General features: G+C 37.8%; 1 protein-coding gene across 1 annotated transcript in view; it reads right to left on the reverse strand.

Moving 5' to 3' along the window:
• Window positions 1–22,316, reverse strand: part of HCN1 (hyperpolarization activated cyclic nucleotide gated potassium channel 1) — a 198,669-nt gene that overhangs the window by 170,641 nt on the left and 5,712 nt on the right. Inside the window, exon 2 of the mRNA XM_074166104.1 lies at window positions 720–1,143. Within this exon, the coding sequence (XP_074022205.1) occupies window positions 720–1,143 (424 nt within the window). The remainder of the gene's footprint in view (window positions 1–719; window positions 1,144–22,316) is intronic.

Below are 22,316 nucleotides of genomic sequence, written 5' to 3' on the forward strand. Positions count from 1 at the left end.
TTTATAACTACAGAAACGGGGACAAGCAAGAAATTAAATGACTGAATCATGGTAGTATGTGCCAAAGCATTAAAAACTTCTTAGCCATAAGCATGCCAAATTAGGGAATGCCATAACTTACTGGAAATGTCACCATGCCAAATTAGCAGGCAGTATAGGTCACATCTGGAAATAGTGGACTTGACAGTTTAGAAGGCAATGACTCAAAATTTGAACTACCCACTTTTTATAAAGAAGGTCAGTATTTGATATATTCAGCTTACGTACAGCCTTCAAACAGTAAGCATTCTAGGAAATCTACTCAATAATAAATGGTTTCAATTTCTCCTGAAATAGAAAAATATGATTGTGTGTTTTAATTTCTCTGTGATTACAAGAGTACTGACTTCATAAGTTTGAGTGCTAGTCACCAAATTCAAATGTAGATTCAAGTGGTTGCTAAAATTTCTAATATTCTCAATAGCAACCCATCCATGCTTATTGTGTTGATCATCCCAAATGTATTCTTGGTCCTTGTTGTTAGCAGAAAGAAGATAGTTACTCTGTGCTTTTTTTTCCAAAAAGGCTTTTCTACTAGCATCTGTATGTAATTACACTAACTGGCGAGTGATAACTCTTTATTCCATTCTGATTCTTGTGTAGCTCTTCAGAGAGACCTGACTCGTTTTTTTGTAGGAATAAGATCTTAGCAAATGATATTATAACCATATAAATCTTACCTCTTCCCACTGGTGTATGTATCTAATCAGTCTTGAAAGGCGTAATAAACGTAACAGGCTGAGGATTTTTGTAAATCTCACAATACGAAGTGCTCTTGCTGTCTTGTAAACCTCTGAATCCATTCCTTTTTCTACAATGAGAAAGATATAATCCACTGGTATTGATGAGATGAAGTCAACCACAAACCAGCTTTTTAAGTAATTCATCTTAATGATTTTAGGGTCCAGTATTATTTCAGAGCTGTCTTCATTTACAGTCCCAGTTCTAAAATTCATGATCAAGTCCAATAGAAAAACAGTGTCTGATGCCACATTGAAAATAATCCACGGCGTTGTTGTTTGTTCTGTGAAGAATGTGATTCCAACCGGTATAATGACAAGGTTTCCGACCATCATTATGAGCATGATTAAGTCCCAGTAAAACCTTTAAAAAAAGTAAGAAACAGAATGGTTGATGTACTGTGGTAAAAGACGCTTAGAAAAAGGGTCTCAATCATGCCACCAACTTCCCCTCAAGATGCTTAAACGTTTTGCTAATGCAAAGAAAACTGTCATTGATTTAACTCATTCAATATATTCACAGACAGTAGAGAAGACAAAGTAATTAATACATTTCATTATGTGCCTTCCTTCTCAAGAATACCCATCTAGGATAAAGATGGCTTCTTCATGGCATATCTGAAATGTGTGCATGTTCAGTACTCAGTAGACTTCTCCAGACTCCTGTCAAAACCAATTAGTGGGTTTATACAACTAAAACTGATGTCTGGTGCCAATCAGAATTGCTTTAGCAATGCAATATTTTCTTAAGGCTTCTATCCAAATGGAAACCCAAATATCTAAGAGATAACATATTAAATGTAAGTACCTCTTTGCAAATGTACTCATACCATTACAGTGCTGGAATGAAATTACAGGAAGAGAAAAAAAGTACTGAAGCAAAAATAGAAAAAAAATTAGATAACATCAAAACCTTCATCCACTTTTACAACCTGAATTGAACTTTCATGCATTTTTACAACCTCATATTCTATCTTCTTTCAGAGTTAGCTACGAAGTCTGGACAGTAGCTGCAACTTGCATAGTATAAAATAGGTACTGCATTTCACTATTTTGTTCCAGAAGTATCTAAAGACCCCCTCTAATACTGTTAGAATGCTGCTAACAGAGCTTGATACAGGTGGTAGAGAGACAGACTCATAACTTTACTATCTATTATAGAAATGGTGACTAAACCCACCTGTTGCATAAAATATACATCTATCTTGATGGCAGATTTCCAGGGGATGGTACTATATACTTAACAGATTTTAAGAAAATTATGATAACTCCTAAATGTTAAATTGTCAAAGAAAGTTATTCTTGTTCAATAAAAGAACTGAAACTGACCTTGAGAAAGCCTGAACCCAATGCATGACCTCTTGCTCTGCTTGAGAACATGATCTGTTCAACTAAACTTGATTTGGAAAGCCACAGAAACCAGTCAACAGTTCCTCATGGACTCTTTACACTTTCTAAAAGACTAGAGGTAGAAATGTCTCAATAACTATATCCCTGTTCCAGCCCTCCTTCGCAGTGGGGCTCCATGTGGTGCATGGGATAGACATGCCACCAGGACACCACCACAGCACTGACTTCCAGGCCACTTCCATCACCACTAGCACCAGCTTCCTGCCATGCAACAAACACCTTCATCTTGGTAAAAGTTCATGCATCAACAATAATAATAGTTTAACTGGCCACAGAACATTTCAGAACCACAAGTTTAGTTTTTGCTAGATTTGGACAGGGCATATGGATTACATTAGATTTCAGAGATTGCTCCACGTATCCACCAAATGATCCAGGTTTATAAATTCCCTTTGTTTCATGTTTATCTGTGAAAATACTTGTTCACAAATTGCTTATCTGAGAATACAAATAATTAACTGTAATAAAACACACTAAAGGAAGAGTAGCATAAGATTGAGTGTGGCATGAGATTTCCCAATTTTAAAATTCTTTATTCCAAGATAAACTTACAGACATTAGGCTTGACTATCATTTGAGAGAGGAGCTGGCAAAGATCATTTAACTGGTGCTCAGAAATTGCACGAAATAGTCTTTACAACTAATTCCCCATGTACAATGTGATTTATGTCTTACACATTTTCAATCTTACAATAAATGTGACTACTAAGTGCTATAAATATTCAGTTTTATCCAGGCTGTATGTATTTTTGCTTAGCATGTGATGGTATTCACCGTATCCGTACCATATCTGGCAAAAACATCCCAATTTCTCTTATCTGTTTAAATTCATGTAATAGGCTTCTTATTCTGTTAGATTCTTTTTCAATAATCTAGAATTACCATACAGAAGGGACGACTAAATTCATACATCACTGCTGCTATTATCCACAGGTACAATTACCACAAACACTTTTGCAATGCGATCGACCAAGATATTTGACAAAACTGTTCTGGGAGAATAAATGTCTCCAAGGAACCCTGAAAATGAGTGGAAAACAACTCGGAAATAATCACAAGAGGCGTACTTCTATCTGTGGCTCACTCCTAAGCAAAGCATTGCTTCATTTCAGATTGACCTTTATGTTTCACCGGCACAGGGAGCAGTTACGCAACAAAGGCTAACCAAAGCTGCACAACAACCAGCCACCCCAGCCAGCATAAAATATAATACAGAACCAGGTGTTTTTATCCTACAGTAATCCATGGCTTAAAGGATCGTTATGTACTGTGATTATGCAAAAGACACTGGAGTTCCTGATATTCAATGTCAGCAAAAGTGGTAGTGTCAGGGTTTCAGTAATAAAATAAGATTGAATGCTAAGGACTATGAGATTGTACCGGTTTTATATTTTGATTTTAGCCCACTATATAGTATAAGCTGATTAGTTAGTAAGATAAACTCTTATTATATTATGATTTATTTTTCCTTGAGAAATTAATCAGACATTATCTTTCAGGAAAATGTTTCCAAATGTCATTCTGTTAGCCATGTTACATGATATTTTTCTTTCAGGTGAGAAAAACTAGATGCAACTCCCTGTATTGCCCTTCTGTGACCTGTGCAGAGAAAGTAATACAATGCGTTCCTTGCCTACTGGTTCAGAACATCCTACTATTCACGTAACCAAGAGCGAGCTGAAAAGCTCCATGAGACAATGGAATGAGCTGCTATTGAAACACTGAGGTAGCCCTTTTTTACAAACTATTTTTAGCTCTATTTATTTAGTTTTGCTAATCCCCCCCAGTGAGGATGGTTATAAATTTAAAACTTACAATCTCAGAGTTACAGATTTGTATAAGGTATTACAAAATGTTGACAAAAAGCAAGGAAGAGATAGGCCTATGACATACAATTTTTGGGAATGAGGAAAAAAGAGCCTGGGGGTTATGAGAGCTTTCAGAGCTAATAATCAGAAGCAAGAACTGACTTTGGCCCCATAGCAAACACCTATAGAGCTTACTGCTCCTCTGATGCTAACTCAGTACAGGTACTGCTAGTAGCCAGTAACTGGAGGCACAGAGGTCGGCAACACATCACACTGAACTATTCCTGAAACTTTTTAAATGCTTCTGAATGGCTTGGAGGTTTCTCTAGGTGAAAAAAGTCTTCAAGTCATAAAAAAGTATAAAAAAACAGTTTTGAGTTATATTTTTCTAAATTTTAAAGAATTATCTTATACAGAAATAATAAAAAAAAATCACTCTAATTATTACTTTGATACTCTCAAATAAAACTAGTTGGATTCATATCCATCTTTCAGTGATCTTCTCACTCATAATTTATCTACTATACTTTTGAAACATGGTAATAACATGGTGGTTTTTACAGTTCTGGAACATGGTGCTGAAGCTTTGGGGGTTTATCTATTGCCACAGGCTATCTTGGATAGGATGAACAGTCTGTTCAAAATGAGTGCCTACCCAAGCAGCGATAAAGAACTACTTAGTATTAATTAATCAATGTTTGTACTAAGCTTAATAACGTAAGGCACTATGAATTCTAACAGGCATTTTATTTTCCACTTTAAATATCCAACCCAAAGAAAACTGAGTCTTAAAGAAGGAACTTTCAGCTCTAAGTTAGTTAATTTGCTCCATAATTTACCGTATAGAGAACTGTGTAAAAAGTCATTCAGATTTGCTTTTTTTATTATTTCCCTATGGTACACGCGGATTGACCCAGCAGAAGTTTTCATGGTCTCACAAACCACACAGTGGAGCAAACAGCATCTCTAACTTAAGGCAACAGAGCAGTCAGAGATTTGCTTAAGATCAAGTTTTCCAAGTTTCCAGAAAGATCATAAAAGTCTGATTATTTAACAAAAAAGAGCAAAACATATCAGTAAAACTTCAAATTGTTTGTAAAATATCTCTCAAAGCAAACCTGATGCATTTGACACACAATTTCACTCTACACATTCAGAGAATCAAGAACTGTAAAAAATTTTCACAAAGCTCCTCTTCAGTTAAATATTTTGATTGACTAGCAGATGCTTGGTGAAATGAACACTGAGGTTTTTTTATCTCACCTTCAAACACAGCTTTATTTCTTTTCCTTTCATGGATCATCAGTTCACCTATTAGAGAAATCTATGTGCTATACAAAACAAAACAATCTTAGTAGAAATAACATTACTTTAAAACTTTATTACAACGTACTGTAACAAGCACTAAACTTAGTATTATCCATGTCAGAAATTGACTCTCATAGGACATGCCATCTTACTCTTCTGTGAAACTATACTATTCTTATAGTAAGAGAGATTAAAGCTAGACAACACCTGAAAACATCTGCAACTTGCAGATAACTACTGGAATGTGTTGGAAAGGACAGAAGAATGAAGAAGACAGGGCTTTCTTCAGGGCACTGAAATTCTTTTTATGATTGCACAGGTGTCTGTGCTTGAAAACTTTCTGAAAAATCATCACCATTTTTTTTCACAACTTGAAAGTGAGGATATTCCCTTCTGCCCAGCTCTCCATTTTCATTCTGCCCGTCTGTCTCTCTCTTACACATATACACACCTAGAGGAAAGCATGCTGCTTCTTGGAAAAAGACATTCAAATTAAATATGAATTTCCTTCTATTTTAACAAGAAATATTGCATTTAACATCCTCCATGGAACAAGTTCTGTTTAAATGTTGCAAATCTATCGTGGAGTGGTTCCATGATTTTGGTTCCTGATTTTGGCTCACGATTTTTTTATTTTAAAATTTCCAAACTTAGAAATTTACTGTAACCTATCTGTGTGATCACATTCATACAAATGCATTAAAACGACTAGTGAAGTGCCACTTCTTTACATTGGCTAGTTTTGCACTAGCAAACAGGTTACTTCTGCAGTTGTGTTGTCCTTCTGTACGGATAAGACTTTCCTCATCCGAATGTACTTAATTTTGCAAAGCTTTAGGAATACAAAAGGTTATGTTTGGTTTGTTGTTTTTTTTTAAAAGATAAACTTTTCTCCTGAATTTGTTGATTTATATTCTTTATTCTTCTCTATTTCTGCTCTGATTGCTTTTAGCTTATGTTAAGTAAAAGCAAACAAGGAATCTTGCAAGGCTGAAGCAGAGTCCTTTTCATGGCTCACCCCTTTCAATTGCTAAGACACACTACAGTACATTACTAACAGCACCTCCTACACTTCAAGTGCTGAGGCTGAACGGCAGAAATATTATTAAGTAGAAGGCTGTGACACTTTCTCAGGTGCAAAATTCATCAATAATTGCTCTTCTTTTTTAATTTAAAACATATCAAGCTTAATGAGCTTTCATTGACTTAGCTAGGTAACCTGCTGAAGCAGCAGAAAGGCTTTCTCTACCTGCCAGGGACTGGCCAGTCTGGAATGAGGCAGAGGCTGGTGTTCTGAAAACTCAGTTTCCCTGCCCAAATTATAAGCAGTGGTGGACCTGGGAGTCTTCCAGCTTAACGGTTTCCTGACTAACACTGAAGTCCTTTACTTCAAGGTTAGCCATATATACTTAGAGATCCAATTTATGTGCCTTGTTGTTATTTCTTAAATATTGATGCAACTTCCTACCGGGTAGCAGAAAAGGAATTCAAAGACAGATTAGTAAAATTCAGCAATACTGAGTCTTACATAGCCATAGAACATATCTAAAAATTACAAAGTTGCATGTTTTCAAACAGATTTTATGAGTTTTATCTCATAACTAAACACACTTAGCAGTGGAGATTTTCAATTTGTTGTTTAGTTATGATTCTATGCACGAGGCAGATGATTAGATAAATGCAGCTCTCAGGGGACCTGATCAGAGCCCAGTGAAGCCAATGAACAGCAATTTACTACTTTCAAAAGGCTTTGGTTACAGCATTTGGTTAGGTTTAAAGCTTGAGTGCTTTAAAGGCTTGATTACGAGAAAAGAAAATCACAGTACTATCCATGGAAAGTCACTATAAAGTTAACTAATTAACATTACACTAATACAAACATATATATATATATTTTCAGTAAATTCAAGTAATTTAACAAGTGTACATTTCATCACAAGATTTTTAATTCTTGGTATACATTCAGTAACTTCTGTCTACAGTTTTTATATTATTTTACTTGCATTAACAAATTAAGTCTCAGATATCTGAGAAATAAAGGTACAGAAATAATTTTGCCCTCATTGCACATGGGAGAGGAGGAAGGAAAGGACAAAGAGACAATTATATAATATGGCAATATTATTTAATGATGAGTCTCTTTGGTTTTAGCCAATAATCCCCTACCACAACCGCTTGAATACATCTATGTTTGCAGTTGCTTTTCTTCCAGAGAAACTTATTAAACTACAGTAGGAAGAATTAAAGCCTGACTTCCACTTAACCTTGGGCAGGAGCAGTGAGTGCACCAATGCCAGTGGAGCTCTGATATTGCTTTTGCATTCCCCCCATCTTTACACCAACGTCCTTTCTTCAGCCCCATTCCTCGGTGAAAAAGCAGGGTGATGCTCCTGTCTGGATAGCTACCAGCGAGGAAAAACTGCTAATGAAGAGTCAGGACTCACAAATGAGTTTTCTCCTGAAAAAAAAATTGAATCCTTCTATGCTGGCCAGTATGCTGATCAAAACAGGTATATTTCAGATCATCAAGATTGCTTCTGCATCAACACGTGTCATAGCACAAGTAATGTGTCTTCCTCAAATTTACTCTCCCTGTCCAAACTATTAGACCATAGCCTCTCAGAATCAGGCAACATTTTGTTTAGGGACTCCCAACTGAATTGTTTCAGTTTCACACCATCAGCCCTTAAACCAATTGCAAATTGCCACATACCGATTCTTTAAGTGTCAGCAAATTTCTGTAGTTGATCACTGTAAAATACAGATTCACATTCTCAAATTAGAAATGACCACTTCACAGGCATGAGAAAAAGTTTGAAAGAGACATCTAAAAATATTTCAGCTGCAAAATAATCTCATATCTCATGATGGAACACTTGCATTAATTAAGAATTTTGTGGTGACAGTAATTTTAAGAGTGCCATTTAGAAACATGACATTTAGGTTGCCTCTACACTAAGTAAAAATTCAGAGGTTTAAATTGGGAGAAGCCTTCTGTAATTCTTCTCAACAAAGTATCATGTAAAAAGGATGGTAACTTAACCCACATCCCCTTGCAAAACCAAGAAAGCCAGACAGTATCATCTAATATTCTGTAATAGATTTTTTTTTTAACCAATTCGATCTCTCAATTATCAGTGTAATCTTTAAAGTTTCTGCTGATTGTGGCAAAGTTCATTTTCTCTACTTATCTTCAGAGAAGGAGATGATGGGGAAGACATGGCTCAGTAGCTACTGACAGACCTCACTCATCAGATTTGGTGAGGAGACTGCCCTGTAACCACCAAATGAGTAGGGACAATTAGTTTTTGGAGGTGAATACCTCTGAGGAAGAAAACATGACGAGGAGCACCAACTTGGTTCACATAAGACACCGAGATTCACTTGACATACATGTTACTACTAACAATTTCATTCTGATAATGAGAGGTAAAACTGGCTTTGTGCATATAACTGTACAAAGACAAAGTACGTTTGGACAAGCAGCTTCAAACACGAATTTTCATTTACTGGAATTTGGTGTATCATTTCTTGAAAACATTAATTGAAGGCAAGACTGGGCACTATGTTTAAACTGAAAGAAAAAAAAAAAGAGGTAGTCTTCAAATTCAGGAAGGGAAAAATCAGAGACGTGAAAAAGTCTAATAGAACTATAGATAAGTATAAAACCAGTTGATGGATTATAAATGGGGGCTTTGTATTCCTACATCATGAGTGAAAACAAATACACACAACTGAATATTTATACAGCTCTTATGTTTCTACACAAAGGTACAAGATTGTAATGCAAGAAGAAGTAATCAACATGGCATAAATGTATCAAGTTAAATTACTATTCCCTTTTCAACTATTTATGGCTCATCTTTGGCTCCAAAGCCTAAGTTTCTTCGAGTATAAAAAGTACTGATGTTTCAACCCTTCAAAATAAGTGTAAGTACATTTTATGAATCAGTAAGTTGTTTTATTGTAATCTATAAATATCACATGTTGCTGTAAATCATTTGCTTCAAAAGGTACTTAAATAGAATTAAAATATTTATGTATTTAAAAATATATTAATAACTTGTGCTTGTGAAAATAACATGAGAAACTGAGAAAGTTCTGTTCAAATCAAATCAGAATTATAATTTTCTTCATTTTTACTTACATTTTGATGAAAAAGGATTAAAATAGATTTCAGACACTTTTTAGAAAAGTAATAGAAAAGAAAAGCTCAAATTCACAATAGAGCAACATCATAAGTAATTATGGTCAGGTCATGTGCATCCCCTTTTGCAAAACAGCTCAATACCAAGACCTCTCACCAACGCCTAGGGAAATCCATTCTACTTTCCTCATCTTAGGGCCACAAAGATGATCAGAGGGATGAAGCACCTCTCCTATGAAGACAGGCTGAGAGAGCTGTGGTTGTTCAGCCTGGAGAAGGCTCCGGGGAGACCTTATAGCAGCCTTCCAATATCTGAAGGGAGCCTACAGGAGAGCCAGAGAGGGACTCTCTGTCAGGAAGTGTAGTGACAGGACAAGGAGTAATGGTTTTAAATTGGAAGAGGGGAGATTTAGACTAGATATTAGGAAGAAATTCTTTACTGTGAGGGTGGTGAGGCACTGGAACAGGTTGCCCAGGGAAGCTGTGGATGTCCCATCCCTGGAAATGTTCAAGGCCAGGCTGGATGGGGCTTTGAGCAACCTGCTCTAGTGGGAGGTGTCCCTGCCCATGGCAGGGGGGTTGGAACTCAATGATCTTTAAGGTCCCTTCCAACTCTAACCATTCTATGATTCTATGATTCCTTGATCTATCAGGGGGCAGCTGAGCTCAGGGTCTCTATTGATGATCTAGATAGGGGGATTGAGTGCACCCTCAGTAAATTTGCAGATGACACCAAACTGGGTGGGAGTGTTGATCTGCTTGAGGGTCAGAAGGCTCTACAGAGGGATCTGGACAGGTTGGATCAATGGGCCAAGGCCAATGGGATGAGGTTTAATAAGGTCAAGTGCCGGGTCCTGCATTTTGGTCACAACAACCCCAGGCAACGCTACAGGCTTGAGGAAAAGTGGCTGGAAAACTGCCCAGCAGAAAAGGACCTGGGGGTGTTGGTGGACAGCCGGCTTAACATGAGCCAACAGTGTGCCCAGGTGGCCAAGAACGCCAACAGCATCCTGACCTGTATCAGGAATAGAGTGGCCAACAGGAATAGGGAAGTCATCATGCATCTCTACTCAGCACTGGTGAGGCCTCACCTTGAGTACTGTGTTCAGTTCTGGGCCCCTCACTACAAGAAGGACATTGAGCTGCTGGAGCGTGTCCAGAGGAGAGCCACCAAGCTGGTGGGGGGCCTAGAGAACAAGTCCTATGAGGAGAGGCTGAGGAAACTGGGCATGTTTAGTTTGGAGAAGAGGAGGCTGAGGGGGACCTCATTGCCCTCTACAACTACCTGAAAGGAGGTCGTAGAGAGGTGGGTGTTGGCCTCTTCTCCCAAGTGAATAATGGCAGGACCAAAGGAAAATGGTGTAAAGTTGCAGCAGGGGACGTTTAGATTAGATATTAGGAAGAATTACTTTACTGAGAGAATGGTCAAGCACTGGAAGAGCCTGCCCAGGGAGGTGGTGGAGTCGCCATCCCTGGAGGTATTTAAGAAACGTGTAGACATGGCACTTCAGGGCATGCTCTAGTTCCCGAGATTGTTGGTTTGCGTCTGTTTGTGGGTGGGTGTGGTGTGTGGTGTTTTGTGTTGGTTTTTTTTTTGTTTGTTTGTTTTCTGTGGTTGGAGTCGATGATCTCAAATGTCCCTTCCAACCATGAAGATTCTGTGATTCTGTGATCTCACACCTCTTGGAAATCTGTTACCCCCGAGCCATGCTGTGTCTCCTGAAGAGAGGTACACTGCTGACATGTTCTCTTTCCCTAAATAAATATAAACTAGAGCAGGAACCAAAACCTTCTTCCCAGGGAAGGCAACCACTAGACTGGAGAGGCATTGTCACTTTTTTGCTCCATCAAAGCAGAACAACTCTGAGAGGTGATATTGTATTGAAAGTATCCATGCCAGAAGTGCTATGCAAAGTAAATGTACAGGTTCACATCCTCTGCAGAGGACGGAAATTACTCTGCAATTTCAACATCTGGGCTGACCAGTTTTGATTCCTGAGCTGATACAGGAGACATTCAGGTGCTCGCTCATATATACACATTGAAAAATTGTATTAGTATGATTATTTTGGCCTGTTAGTACTATTAATAATAATTATTTTTAATATTACTATTATTATAATAATAATATAATTAGTATTAATTATATTATTATAACAATTAATATCAATAATAGTAATTAGTATTATTATTATTGGCCTGTGTGGATGAACAAGGAGCTGCTGGACAAGCTCAAGACCAAAAGGGAAGCCTATAGAGGGTGGAAGCAGGGATGGGTAAAATGGGCAGAATATAAAGAAACTGTCCAAGTGGCCAGGAACCAGATCAGGCAAGCAAAAGCCCAGGCAGAACTAAATCTAGCCAGGGACATCAAAAAGAATAAGAAAAACTTCTAAAGATATGTCAGGGACAAAGGCAAGACTAGGGAAGTTGTGGGCCCTCGCCAGAAGGAAACAGGAGACCTGGCCTCCCAGGATATGGACAAGGCTGAGCTACTGAACAACTTTTTTGCCTCAGTCTTCACCGGCGAGGGCTCTAACCACACTGCCCAAGTCACGGAAGGCAAAAACAAGGGCTCTGCGAATGAAGAACTGCCCACAGTAGGAGAAGATCACGTTCAAGACCTATTAAGGAACCTGAAGGTGCATAAGTCCATGGGACCTGACGAAATCCACCCACAGGTCCTGGGGGATCTGGCAGACAAAGTTGCTAAGCCGCTTTCCATCATATTTGAGAAATCATGGCAATCTGGCGAAGTTCCCACTGACTGGAAAAAGGGGAACATTACCCCAGTATTCAAAAAAGGAAAAAAGGAAGACCCAGGGAACTATAGGCCAGTCAGTCTCACCTCTGTGCCTGGCAAGATCATGGAGCAGATCCTCCTGGAATCTCTGCTAAGGCACATGGAAAATAAAGAGGTGATTGGAGACAACCAGCATGGCTGGTTGGGAAAATCGGGGAAAATCGTGCCTGACAAATTTGGTGGCCTTTTACAATACTGCCACAGGCTTGGTGGACAAGGGCAGAGCAACAGACGTCATCTACCTGGACTTATGCAAAGCGTTTGACACTGTCCCGCACGACATCCTGGTCTCAAAATTGGAAAGTCATGGGTTCAATGGATGGACCACTCGGTGGATAAGGAACTGGCTGGATGGCTGCACTCAAAGGGTTGTGGTCAATGGTTCAATGTCCAATTGGCAGCCAGTGATGAGTGGAGTTCCTCAGGGGTCGGTACTGGGACCAGTGCTATTTAACATCTTTGTCGGAGACATGGACAGTGGGATAGAGTGCACCCTCAGCAAGTTTGCCAACGACACCAAGCTCGGTGGTGCGGTCGACATGCTGGAGGGAAGGGATGCCATCCAGAGGGACCTGGACAGGCTTGAGAGATGGGCTCATGCAAATCGCATGAAGTTCAACCAGGCCAAGTGCAGGGTCCTGCACCTGGGACGTGGCAATCCCAGGCACAAATACAGGTTGGACGGAGAATGGCTGGAGAGCAGCCCTGAGGAGAAGGACTTGGGAGTGCTGGTGGATTAGAAGCTCAACATGAGCTGGCAGTGCGCACTGGCAGCCCAGAAAGCCAACAGAATCCTGGGCTGCATCAAGAGAAGTGTGGCCAGAAGGTCACGGGAGGTGATTGTACCCCTCTACTCTGCACTCGTGAGACCCCACCTGGAATACTGTGTCCAGCTTTGGAGTCCTCAACACAGGAAGGACATGGACCTGTTGGAATGGGTCCAGCGGAGGGCCACGAAGATGATCAGAGGGATGGAGCACCTCTCCTATGAAGACAGGCTGAGAGAGCTGTGGTTGTTCAGCCTGGAGAAGGCTCCGGGGAGACCTTATAGCAGCCTTCCAATATCTGAAGGGAGCCTACAGGAGAGCCAGAGAGGGACTCTCTGTCAGGAAGTGTAGTGACAGGACAAGGGGTAATGGTTTTAAATTGGAAGAGGGGAGATTTAGACTAGATATTAGGAAGAAATTCTTTACTGTGAGGGTGGTGAGGCACTGGAACAGGTTGCCCAGGGAAGCTGTGGATGTCCCATCCCTGGAAATGTTCAAGGCCAGGCTGGATGGGGCTTTGAGCAACCTGCTCTAGTGGGAGGTGTCCCTGCCCATGGCAGGGGGGTTGGAACTCAATGATCTTTAAGGTCCCTTCCAACTCTAACCATTCTATGATTCTATGATTTGTTATTTTATTAACTGAATTCACTGTATCAATTTATCTAACATCAACCAATTGAAAATACAATGTGCACAACACAAAACATTTTAAGAAATGAAAGAAGTAATCTTCCACAAGCTTGCTTATACTTTTCCCCATGTGTATTTATTACAAACCCCTTTTTACAGGGTGATGCACCTTAGGAGCTCTGCACTAATGAGTGGGTAGGAAGGAAAATTCTCAGCTAGGAAGTTCAATATTCAGTTTTAGCATTATCTCACAAAACATAATTTCACACTTCATACATTGAAACACCTGTCCCTACCAGAAATAAAATGCAGCTCTTGCAGGTTTCTCCTTCTACTAGCCACATTCAGAAATCCCCATTTTTTTCATTATTCCACTTGTATCCAGATCTCTCTGCTGGCCATTTGCCTTCCACAGTACTTAAGCAGATGCAATGTAATTTTAACATTTCTTTAAAAATTCCCAATTTACATACTGTGCATTTGAATCTTACCATCCTTTTGACAGCATAGCACTCTGCCTGCATTGCCAAAACAAATCAACTAATTATGCAGCTAGACAGAGCAGTGATCAGATAGACCTGATATTCACTTGTTTAAAACAAAAAGGAAAACCCAGAAAAGCAAACAAGCAAAAAAGAAAGATAACACATGATGTTCAAAGATGTTCTATTTACTGGCTTAAGTAACCATGATCTTGTTAGTTTTACCTCTGCTCCTCTTGTCATCTTTTCATGCTGTTTATCCTCTAACGCTCCAGCAAGCTCCATGCAAGGGAGCCTGAGCAAAACCTCATGTACTGCCCTTGCGAGCAGCTCAGCCAAGGGTGGAGAATTGGATTACAAACCAAGTGTCCACCTCCGACATTTTATGAACATTGGTCAGTGTAATGGATGCAATTGCTGAGTGGCCCTTTTGCAATTTAGTTCAGTATATGGAAACAAAGATGTTTTTTTCAATGAAATGACTTTGGTCCTTCTTTAATAAGCGAACAATCAGATGCCTTCCAAAAACCCCCCAACAAAACAACCTACACTGTTGTTATTTATTATTTGTATTTATTAATTTTTATTTGCTAATTAAATAATAGTAATTACTTTTATTATTTTTTATGTGCAAAACAGGAGATAACCTGCATTGTCAAGCACTCCAAGCAATTGCCTTTACATGCAATGAGGCCTTTCCTCCTTCCAGTACACCTTTGCCAGCAGCAGTACTGCAGGTCATATCCATCGCTTGGTTGTAATTAAAAAAAGACGTTCCATTACATTTTGTCACATGTATACACAATACTGAAATAGATGGTCAAGATACGTTTCTAAAAACAGTATGTATTAAATTTACAAATTATGCATTGCAAGTATTTATTGAATTATGGCAGATTATTTCCTTGAAATATATTTGCTAATTCTTTTGTTTTAATTCAGTCATTTAAATGGTTGTTGAGCCACTGGAAGATATTTGTTACCAATATGTAGATTAATTTAAAATTCTATCCAAGCTTCATTGAGACAGACCATCCAAAGTAGAGCTGTTACACAAAATATGTATATTAGATAAAGGTTTTTTCCTCCACAGCCACCCTTTTTTTTTTTAAAAAAAAAAAAAAAAATTGACTTTATGCTTCTGAAAAACATGTCAGTTTTCAGCTTGAAAAATAAAAGATTGATAAAGATATTCAGATCTGAAAAATTATTCAAACTTAACCACAGGCTTTGTTATATGCTTCACCTATAAATATTTATCAGAAAAAAAATATAAAAGGGAATTATTTAATAATCTACTTCTCCACTTTATATTTGGTAGTGTTTTGTTTTTCACAGTTGACTTTGAAGTCTCTCAGTGAAAAATTTCTCTTTCTCCGATCTTCGGGTGTTCAAACGAAGTCATTCGTGTTCCTTAACAATGGCACAGCCCTCGTGCTGCTCTCGAGATCAGTCACACGGTACAGGTCAAGGGTGACAGGGGAAAGTGTTTGCCTGCAAGTAAAGTTGCCTATAATCATAGCCACTGATAAACGCCTCTAAAATAAGCACTCAAAGAAACTTTGGTCAGGAACCTATGACCTGAACTATAAACAACAGCAAAAGTGCCAAGGAAGCCATTTACTCCCATACAGACAGATGACTGTTGCTTTGATACAGCAAAGCAAAAAGAGCTTCCCTGTACCGTGGTGAATAAAACACCAGATGTCCATCTTTATCTTCCACCCATATTCACTCAAAATGAAGTTGCCTAAATATAATAAATAGGTTTCTGCCTTTCAGCAAATGAAAACATTTTACTTTGGAGATCTCAGAAGAGGTTTTAGCCACAAGCCAATATCCCTCAGAAAAACAAAATTTAATTTAGCCAAATATTTATAATTCATTTTTGGAGGACAGTGAGTTATGACCCATTCAAACATGTTTAAGCTAAAGATGTGTAATAATTAGTACAGCCAAATAGATGTTAATAATTCATCGGTGGAGAACAGCAAGAAATTGAGGGGGAAAAAATGATTAATAGATTTTTTCATCATAATCTTAGAAAAGATATTGATCTGTAAATTGCAAATCAAAATATGTAATATGGCAGAAATGTAACATGAAGCATACTCAAATTATTCTGATATAGTCGTTCTGCAAATGCTCAGCACCCTTGGGTGATGTTTTTTAAAAACCAGTTTTACCATTTACGGCTCCTTATGGCTAGAATTCTGAAAGATGTTCAGACACAGAGTCCAGATGCTTACCAGTATCTAGGTCCCTAGCTCAGTCTGAAATCCAAAGATAGATAGGCTCCTGACTTCCATGACGGATCTTCATCTAACATCCTATAGATTTGCACACTCTGTGCACAGCACTGGGTAAAACTGACATTTTCAAAGCTGTTCCAGAAACGGAAAAGTTTGTGCTGGAAACATGAAACCAAGTTAAATATCATATTCCATTTGCTCATTTTGCCAGTGGCATAAAATCAGTATGTACATTCGATGTTAAGATGAGTTGCTACTCAGTGACGCTTTACGGAATCACAAGTCAGTAGCCCCAGCAGGAACATCTGCTGCCATTTTATGCAGATTCACGGTACCTGCGTCCCTGGGCTATAAAGCTAGCTCTCCTTCCCTGAAGCAAGTCTGAACTCTGTCACGCTGTGAGGAACAAGTGTGGGAGTGGAAGTTCACTGCAGTTCTTCCATCCTTTCCACAGAAAGATAAATTTGGTCTAGCCTGTGGAGAATGTAAAAGTTGGCTGCAGCTTAGAAATGATAGAAACAACCATGGTCACATCGAGCAATGTTCATACAGTCCCGGGGAATGAGGGGGTTGGTGGTGGAAACTGCTGAATAACACTGACAGGTTGCATAATACTGAGGGAGTATTCCTCAGACCTGTCTTAACGAGAATCATCCCTCGACAAAAGAAAATAGCCTTCACATGAACGACAGAGCACAGCATACAGGCAGACTACCAGAAAATCCACCTTTTGAAACAGGAACAGGGGATGATTTAAAGGGGAGGCAAGACATTTTAAACTCATAGCTAATATCTTTAAATAGCAAACTAAAATCAAAGACATTTAATTGGATTCAGTCATCATTTATGTCATATTTAGTTCACATCTCCTAAGTAATATGCACATGAAATAATACAATTATTAGCTCCTGGATTTAATTCTTTTCAACATCAAAAACCTTGAAATTGTTTTTAGATTTCTTCATCCATTTCAGAGAGATCAGTCTTCATAATAAATTCCCTACTTCAATAAATAGACAATAAGAACATGTACAAATCCTACTCAACTTTTCAATACCCAGCAGTGTATCACTGCATTTAATATTCTGTTCTAAACTTCAAAAAACACCTCTAAGTTAGTAAAAACATGTATTTCAGATATTTACTGACAGAATGCATGCAATTAAAAGTCAAGTTTGGTCATGTGGGCACTTAAATTAGGTTACTTATCTCTCACTTGTCCCACACATGCAACATCTATTGCTTAATAAGCCATTGGATTTCAGACATTTTTGATTTTGACCCTTTTTAAATGCTCCGTTAGATTGCCTACCATCTGGCAGTGCTTACTCTTGATACCACACTCCTTTTGCATTACAGAAGTGTGTTTCTTATAATTATACCTTTAATGTGATAGATGTATGCAACACCAGAATTCCCAAGCTGGCAATAAATGGGCTGAGGGGACAATTTTGGCAAAGTATCTTGTTACTAGGTCTATGGTAACAGCATGTTCAAATGCATCAGATTGCAATTCTAAACAGAAAGCTGCCAAGTCATGGGAAATAGAAAATGTATATACAATTATTTTTTTATTATTACAACAAGTTGTTTATTGACAAACCCCAAGAGATTATGAAGAACACTTAGGCTAACTTCTCCCTGCTAGTTTGAACCAACATCTCAGTACCTCCTAGCTAACAGACTCAGTAAGAATGGGAAACTACATAGCAGAGCTAAGAAATTTCAAAAAAATAATAAATCAATGCATCATTTCCATTTACATAAAGGAATTCATTATATCTTCATGAAGAGATGTAGGAGGGAGAAGGAAAAGCAGAATGAGGGAAAAGATAAGTTGTTTTCAAGAAAAAAAATCTGTTAGGGACGACATCACCACGCTCTTGCTAACTTTCAAATGACAACTCCAAGTTGCCTATAGCAAGATTTCACTACCTGAAAATTAGACCATAAGAAATGCTATAAATAGAAGACAGAAAAAGCAGGATTCAATATTTAGGGAGTCACCTCGATAACACTTTCCATGAACAGTGGACACGCACCTCTGAAAAACACTACATCTCTGAAGTACTCTTGGAAAGGTCGGTAATGAGAGGGATAGCCAATTATTAACCGAAACTTGAGGTATATGCTTGATTTATTTTACTGCTAATGTGTTTTTCCAAATTTGTGTCTAAAAGACTAATGCCTAGTTGGAAAAGGAAATCTTTGTGTTACTTCTGAGCTTGTCTGGCACTAAAGACAAGGTGAACCAGAGTGACAGACAAGCTTGGCGTGGCTGTTATCTTCACTGAGAAATCGAGCACAAACAAGCCCATATGCAGCCATCCCAAGGAACCTGTAGTCCAGAGTGTGTTTGGAGAACCCAGAAGCTTGCAAGTGTATACTTTCAGGCAGTCATAAGATGCTTTAGGGGGTATTATTACCGACTACTGGTTTCATAGTAATTTCTCTACCAGACAGAAATCTTAAGTCCTCCTGGAATGAACAAAGTGATGGAAGTATCTCAAGATCCTGATGGAAAACCTCTCAGCAGTCATGTGAAAGCTTGATTGCATCTCCATGGTTTTGCAGCCATACATTTATTCCATCTCCTTGGTACAGCTGGATAGATCTTACTCTACGTATCTTATATATATAAGTTCTGTATATTTTCCATAGCTTTGACCTAGAGCAAGTTAGAATAATCATTTGTCATTAGGATCCTATATTACCGTAAATTTACTGCAATCTACAGGTTTTCTTAACATCAGATCGTATCAGAACCACACTGCCTATTGCTGCAGTCATGCCATAGAGAGAGGTGCTTCTTGGAGGATCTGTTAAGTTACTGTAAGATACAACAGAACCAGCCAAGGAAACATCAATACTTCCATACTTCACACTGCTGACAGGAGAGAAAAAAACTGGAGGCAGCCAGAGTATGCTATGTATAGAAGATTTGATATTGTGAGGGCACGTTTTATTTCTGTGGGGCTCTTTATATACTGGAGCTTTAGCACCAGAGTAAGCTTCAGTGGATTTCAGACTGAGAATTGGATGAAAAAGAGTAATACTACCTAAAAAAAATGCTGCAGTAGAAACAATTTTTATGTGTATTCACTATTTTAAATTACATCATTTAAAAAAACAAACAAACAAAAAAATACAACCTAGCTTTGACTGTGAGCATAAAGCAATCTGTGCTTTTTCAGTTGAGAACAAAAGATCTTAACAAGAATTTTTTAATAAATATGACACTTTTAGAGATAGAGAATTTATTAATGTCAGCAGCATGCTAAATTGCAACAATTAACAAACCATTTGTTAAATAACGTGCTTCTTTGGAAAAGATATCTACATAAACGACATAGAAGTTAATAAAATAAGACCAAAATCCTATTCTTAGCTACATGATGCAGCTCCAGTTGTGGGAACTTCACTGGCATAAAGAAATGGTTTGGGGGTTGTTTTGGGTTTTTGTAAACATATAATGGAAACAGACTGCATTTCTTTTGTAATCAAATTAACATTTTCTGAACACAAGTTTACTCCAGACTTATTCCAGTTGCATTGCAAGCCAAGGCAATAAGATTACTGCAAAATATCATGCAGCTTGCCTGAATCTGACTATCATCAGATTAAAAGATATTAGCAGAGATTTTATGGAAGGTAAATGACAGTGTCCTTGAGGTAGTACTGACATTGACCAAAAACTGTATCAGCTGGAATCATTAACATACCTTACTATGTGTCTAGAACGAGCCCTCCAATAATTAGAGCTGAATACACTATGATTTTTAAAATTAAATCATGCCTCTGGGAAAGAATCAGAGAATAGACAGCTAAAGGACTTTCAAGCAATTAACAAGAACTATACAGTCAGGTTAAAAATTAAACATTGCAAAGTAGGTTAAAAGTTTCCTCTATCTCAAAAATTGTATATTGACATAGAAGACAGCTCTCAGGCATGCTGTTGAGTGAAAGCAGAGGTGAGAACGGATAACTCTTTTTTACAACCAAATGAAGTAAATTTTTCTACTAATTTTCATATTCTACCCTCCCCTCTAAAAATAGTATTTTGCCTCCTAGTAACTTCAAACCAAGTATCTCAAAAAAAAGCTGAAAAATTTTAATTAAATATTACAAGGCACCAATCTTAGGTAGGCAGAAATGCAGAGGTAAAGATTCATACTTTTTAAGTGACCTCTGATTTCATTTTTCTGTATTTCTGCTGCCCCAGGCTGAACAATCAGAAACTGAGCCACTCAAATTTTAACTTGATTATATACTCATAAAAAAGACTAATAAACTTATCAAACTATGCATTTTTATCTTTGTAGCCACCAAAACCCCCAAACCAAATCCTAAATCCAGACCTTTATTTACTACTCTGTGCTTTTACATAGTAGTCCAATTCACAGTTCCCTCCATATACTCAAGTCCAAGAAACCTAATGTAAAGAAAATTATAAGATTATAAGCATTGCTTATTTTGATGACCTAACAAAGAAAGTGCCAGTACACATTCAAAAATGTGTAGTCTTGCTAAAATAATCAGTCTGAATAACAGAATCAGTACTTTTTCCCCACAGACCCACGCATGATGCTGATCTTAAGAGATCTAAATTTTGACAAGTATATATATAGATGATATTAATCAAGTGCTTTTTTTCTCACTGCACTCAAAACAAAAAGTCAGAAAGCTGAAGAGAAAGTCTCATGATATTGAGCATCCCAGGTCAAAGTTCAAAGACTTACATATAACTTCTCTAAAACATCACCTTTTAGATTACTTACAGGAATGCTGTAACGTTTTGTTTTGATTTTGGGTTTTTTTATTTTTTTTAACACATCTCAAAATCATGATGAACATATTTAGATTTAATAGACTTATTTAGATTGTGAAGAAGGTGAATATTCTAAAATAAAACATCATGCAGAAAAAAAAATGTACTTGTGTACTTCTTCGTACGTGCTGCCAGAGATTCTTCAAAACAGCCCAAGTTAAATTAACAGTACCTCAGAGAATCGAGGAATTATTTGAGTTATGCTTACTGAGCTCTTTCTCTGCTGTAAACTTTATTCTATGTTCAAGTACATAATATGTCAAAAATGTGAAAAAAAATGCAATGAATGTTAATCCAGTACTAGAATGGACATAATGAAAATTGGGAAATGTTCGAAATAGACGTGAGTTCAAACTATGCATTAGTATTCTACATAATCTAGAGACATAAGGATGTCTTATCAATAAAAACAATTGCTTTCCTTGAACAAAGGCATAATCCATTCCCACATTCCCTAGAGGTCCGGAAGATAAGTGGCTGCTGCACCAATCTCAGGTGGACTCAGCTGGCTTGTTTTTGTGGTTCTCGAAGAAAATCTTGAAGGGGATAAGAGCATATGGCCCTCATGAGCCCAAAAGCACAACTTACACCTCTAGATATCCATATTCATTCATACATGCTTACAACTGGTAAAAAAAAGAAACGCCAGTAGCTAGTTTTAGTCAACTAGATTTCATAACAAATGAATCAGTGACAGGCAATGATGAGACAGTATTCAATATTAAAAATAATGGGAACTGAAGATGAAAAACAACCTAATGCATTTCTGGCCCGTATTCTACATCAAAGCATTTCCAATAGAATATTTTGTTGCTTATTTTTGGTCCTGCTTCCTAAGCGTCTAATTTAGGTATTTGTTGCTGCAATTTCACCCCATTACTTCTATGTAATTTCTTTCCTCTTTGTAACATCCATTTATGTATTTGAGGACCATTAGCATATTTCTCTTCAGCCTACCTTTATGGGAGTTGCATTTTACGTGGAGAACTATTATAAAGCCTAATATATAAGCTACTGTCAGAAAGAATTTTCAGACATTATAAGTTCATTATTTAGATTAATGCTACAATTTTGTCATTTTATCCTTTGGGGCATTTACAGA

The sequence above is a fragment of the Numenius arquata genome, chromosome Z (genome assembly GCF_964106895.1).
Source record: "Numenius arquata chromosome Z, bNumArq3.hap1.1, whole genome shotgun sequence".
In the NCBI taxonomy this organism is placed as follows: Eukaryota; Metazoa; Chordata; class Aves; order Charadriiformes; family Scolopacidae; genus Numenius; species Numenius arquata.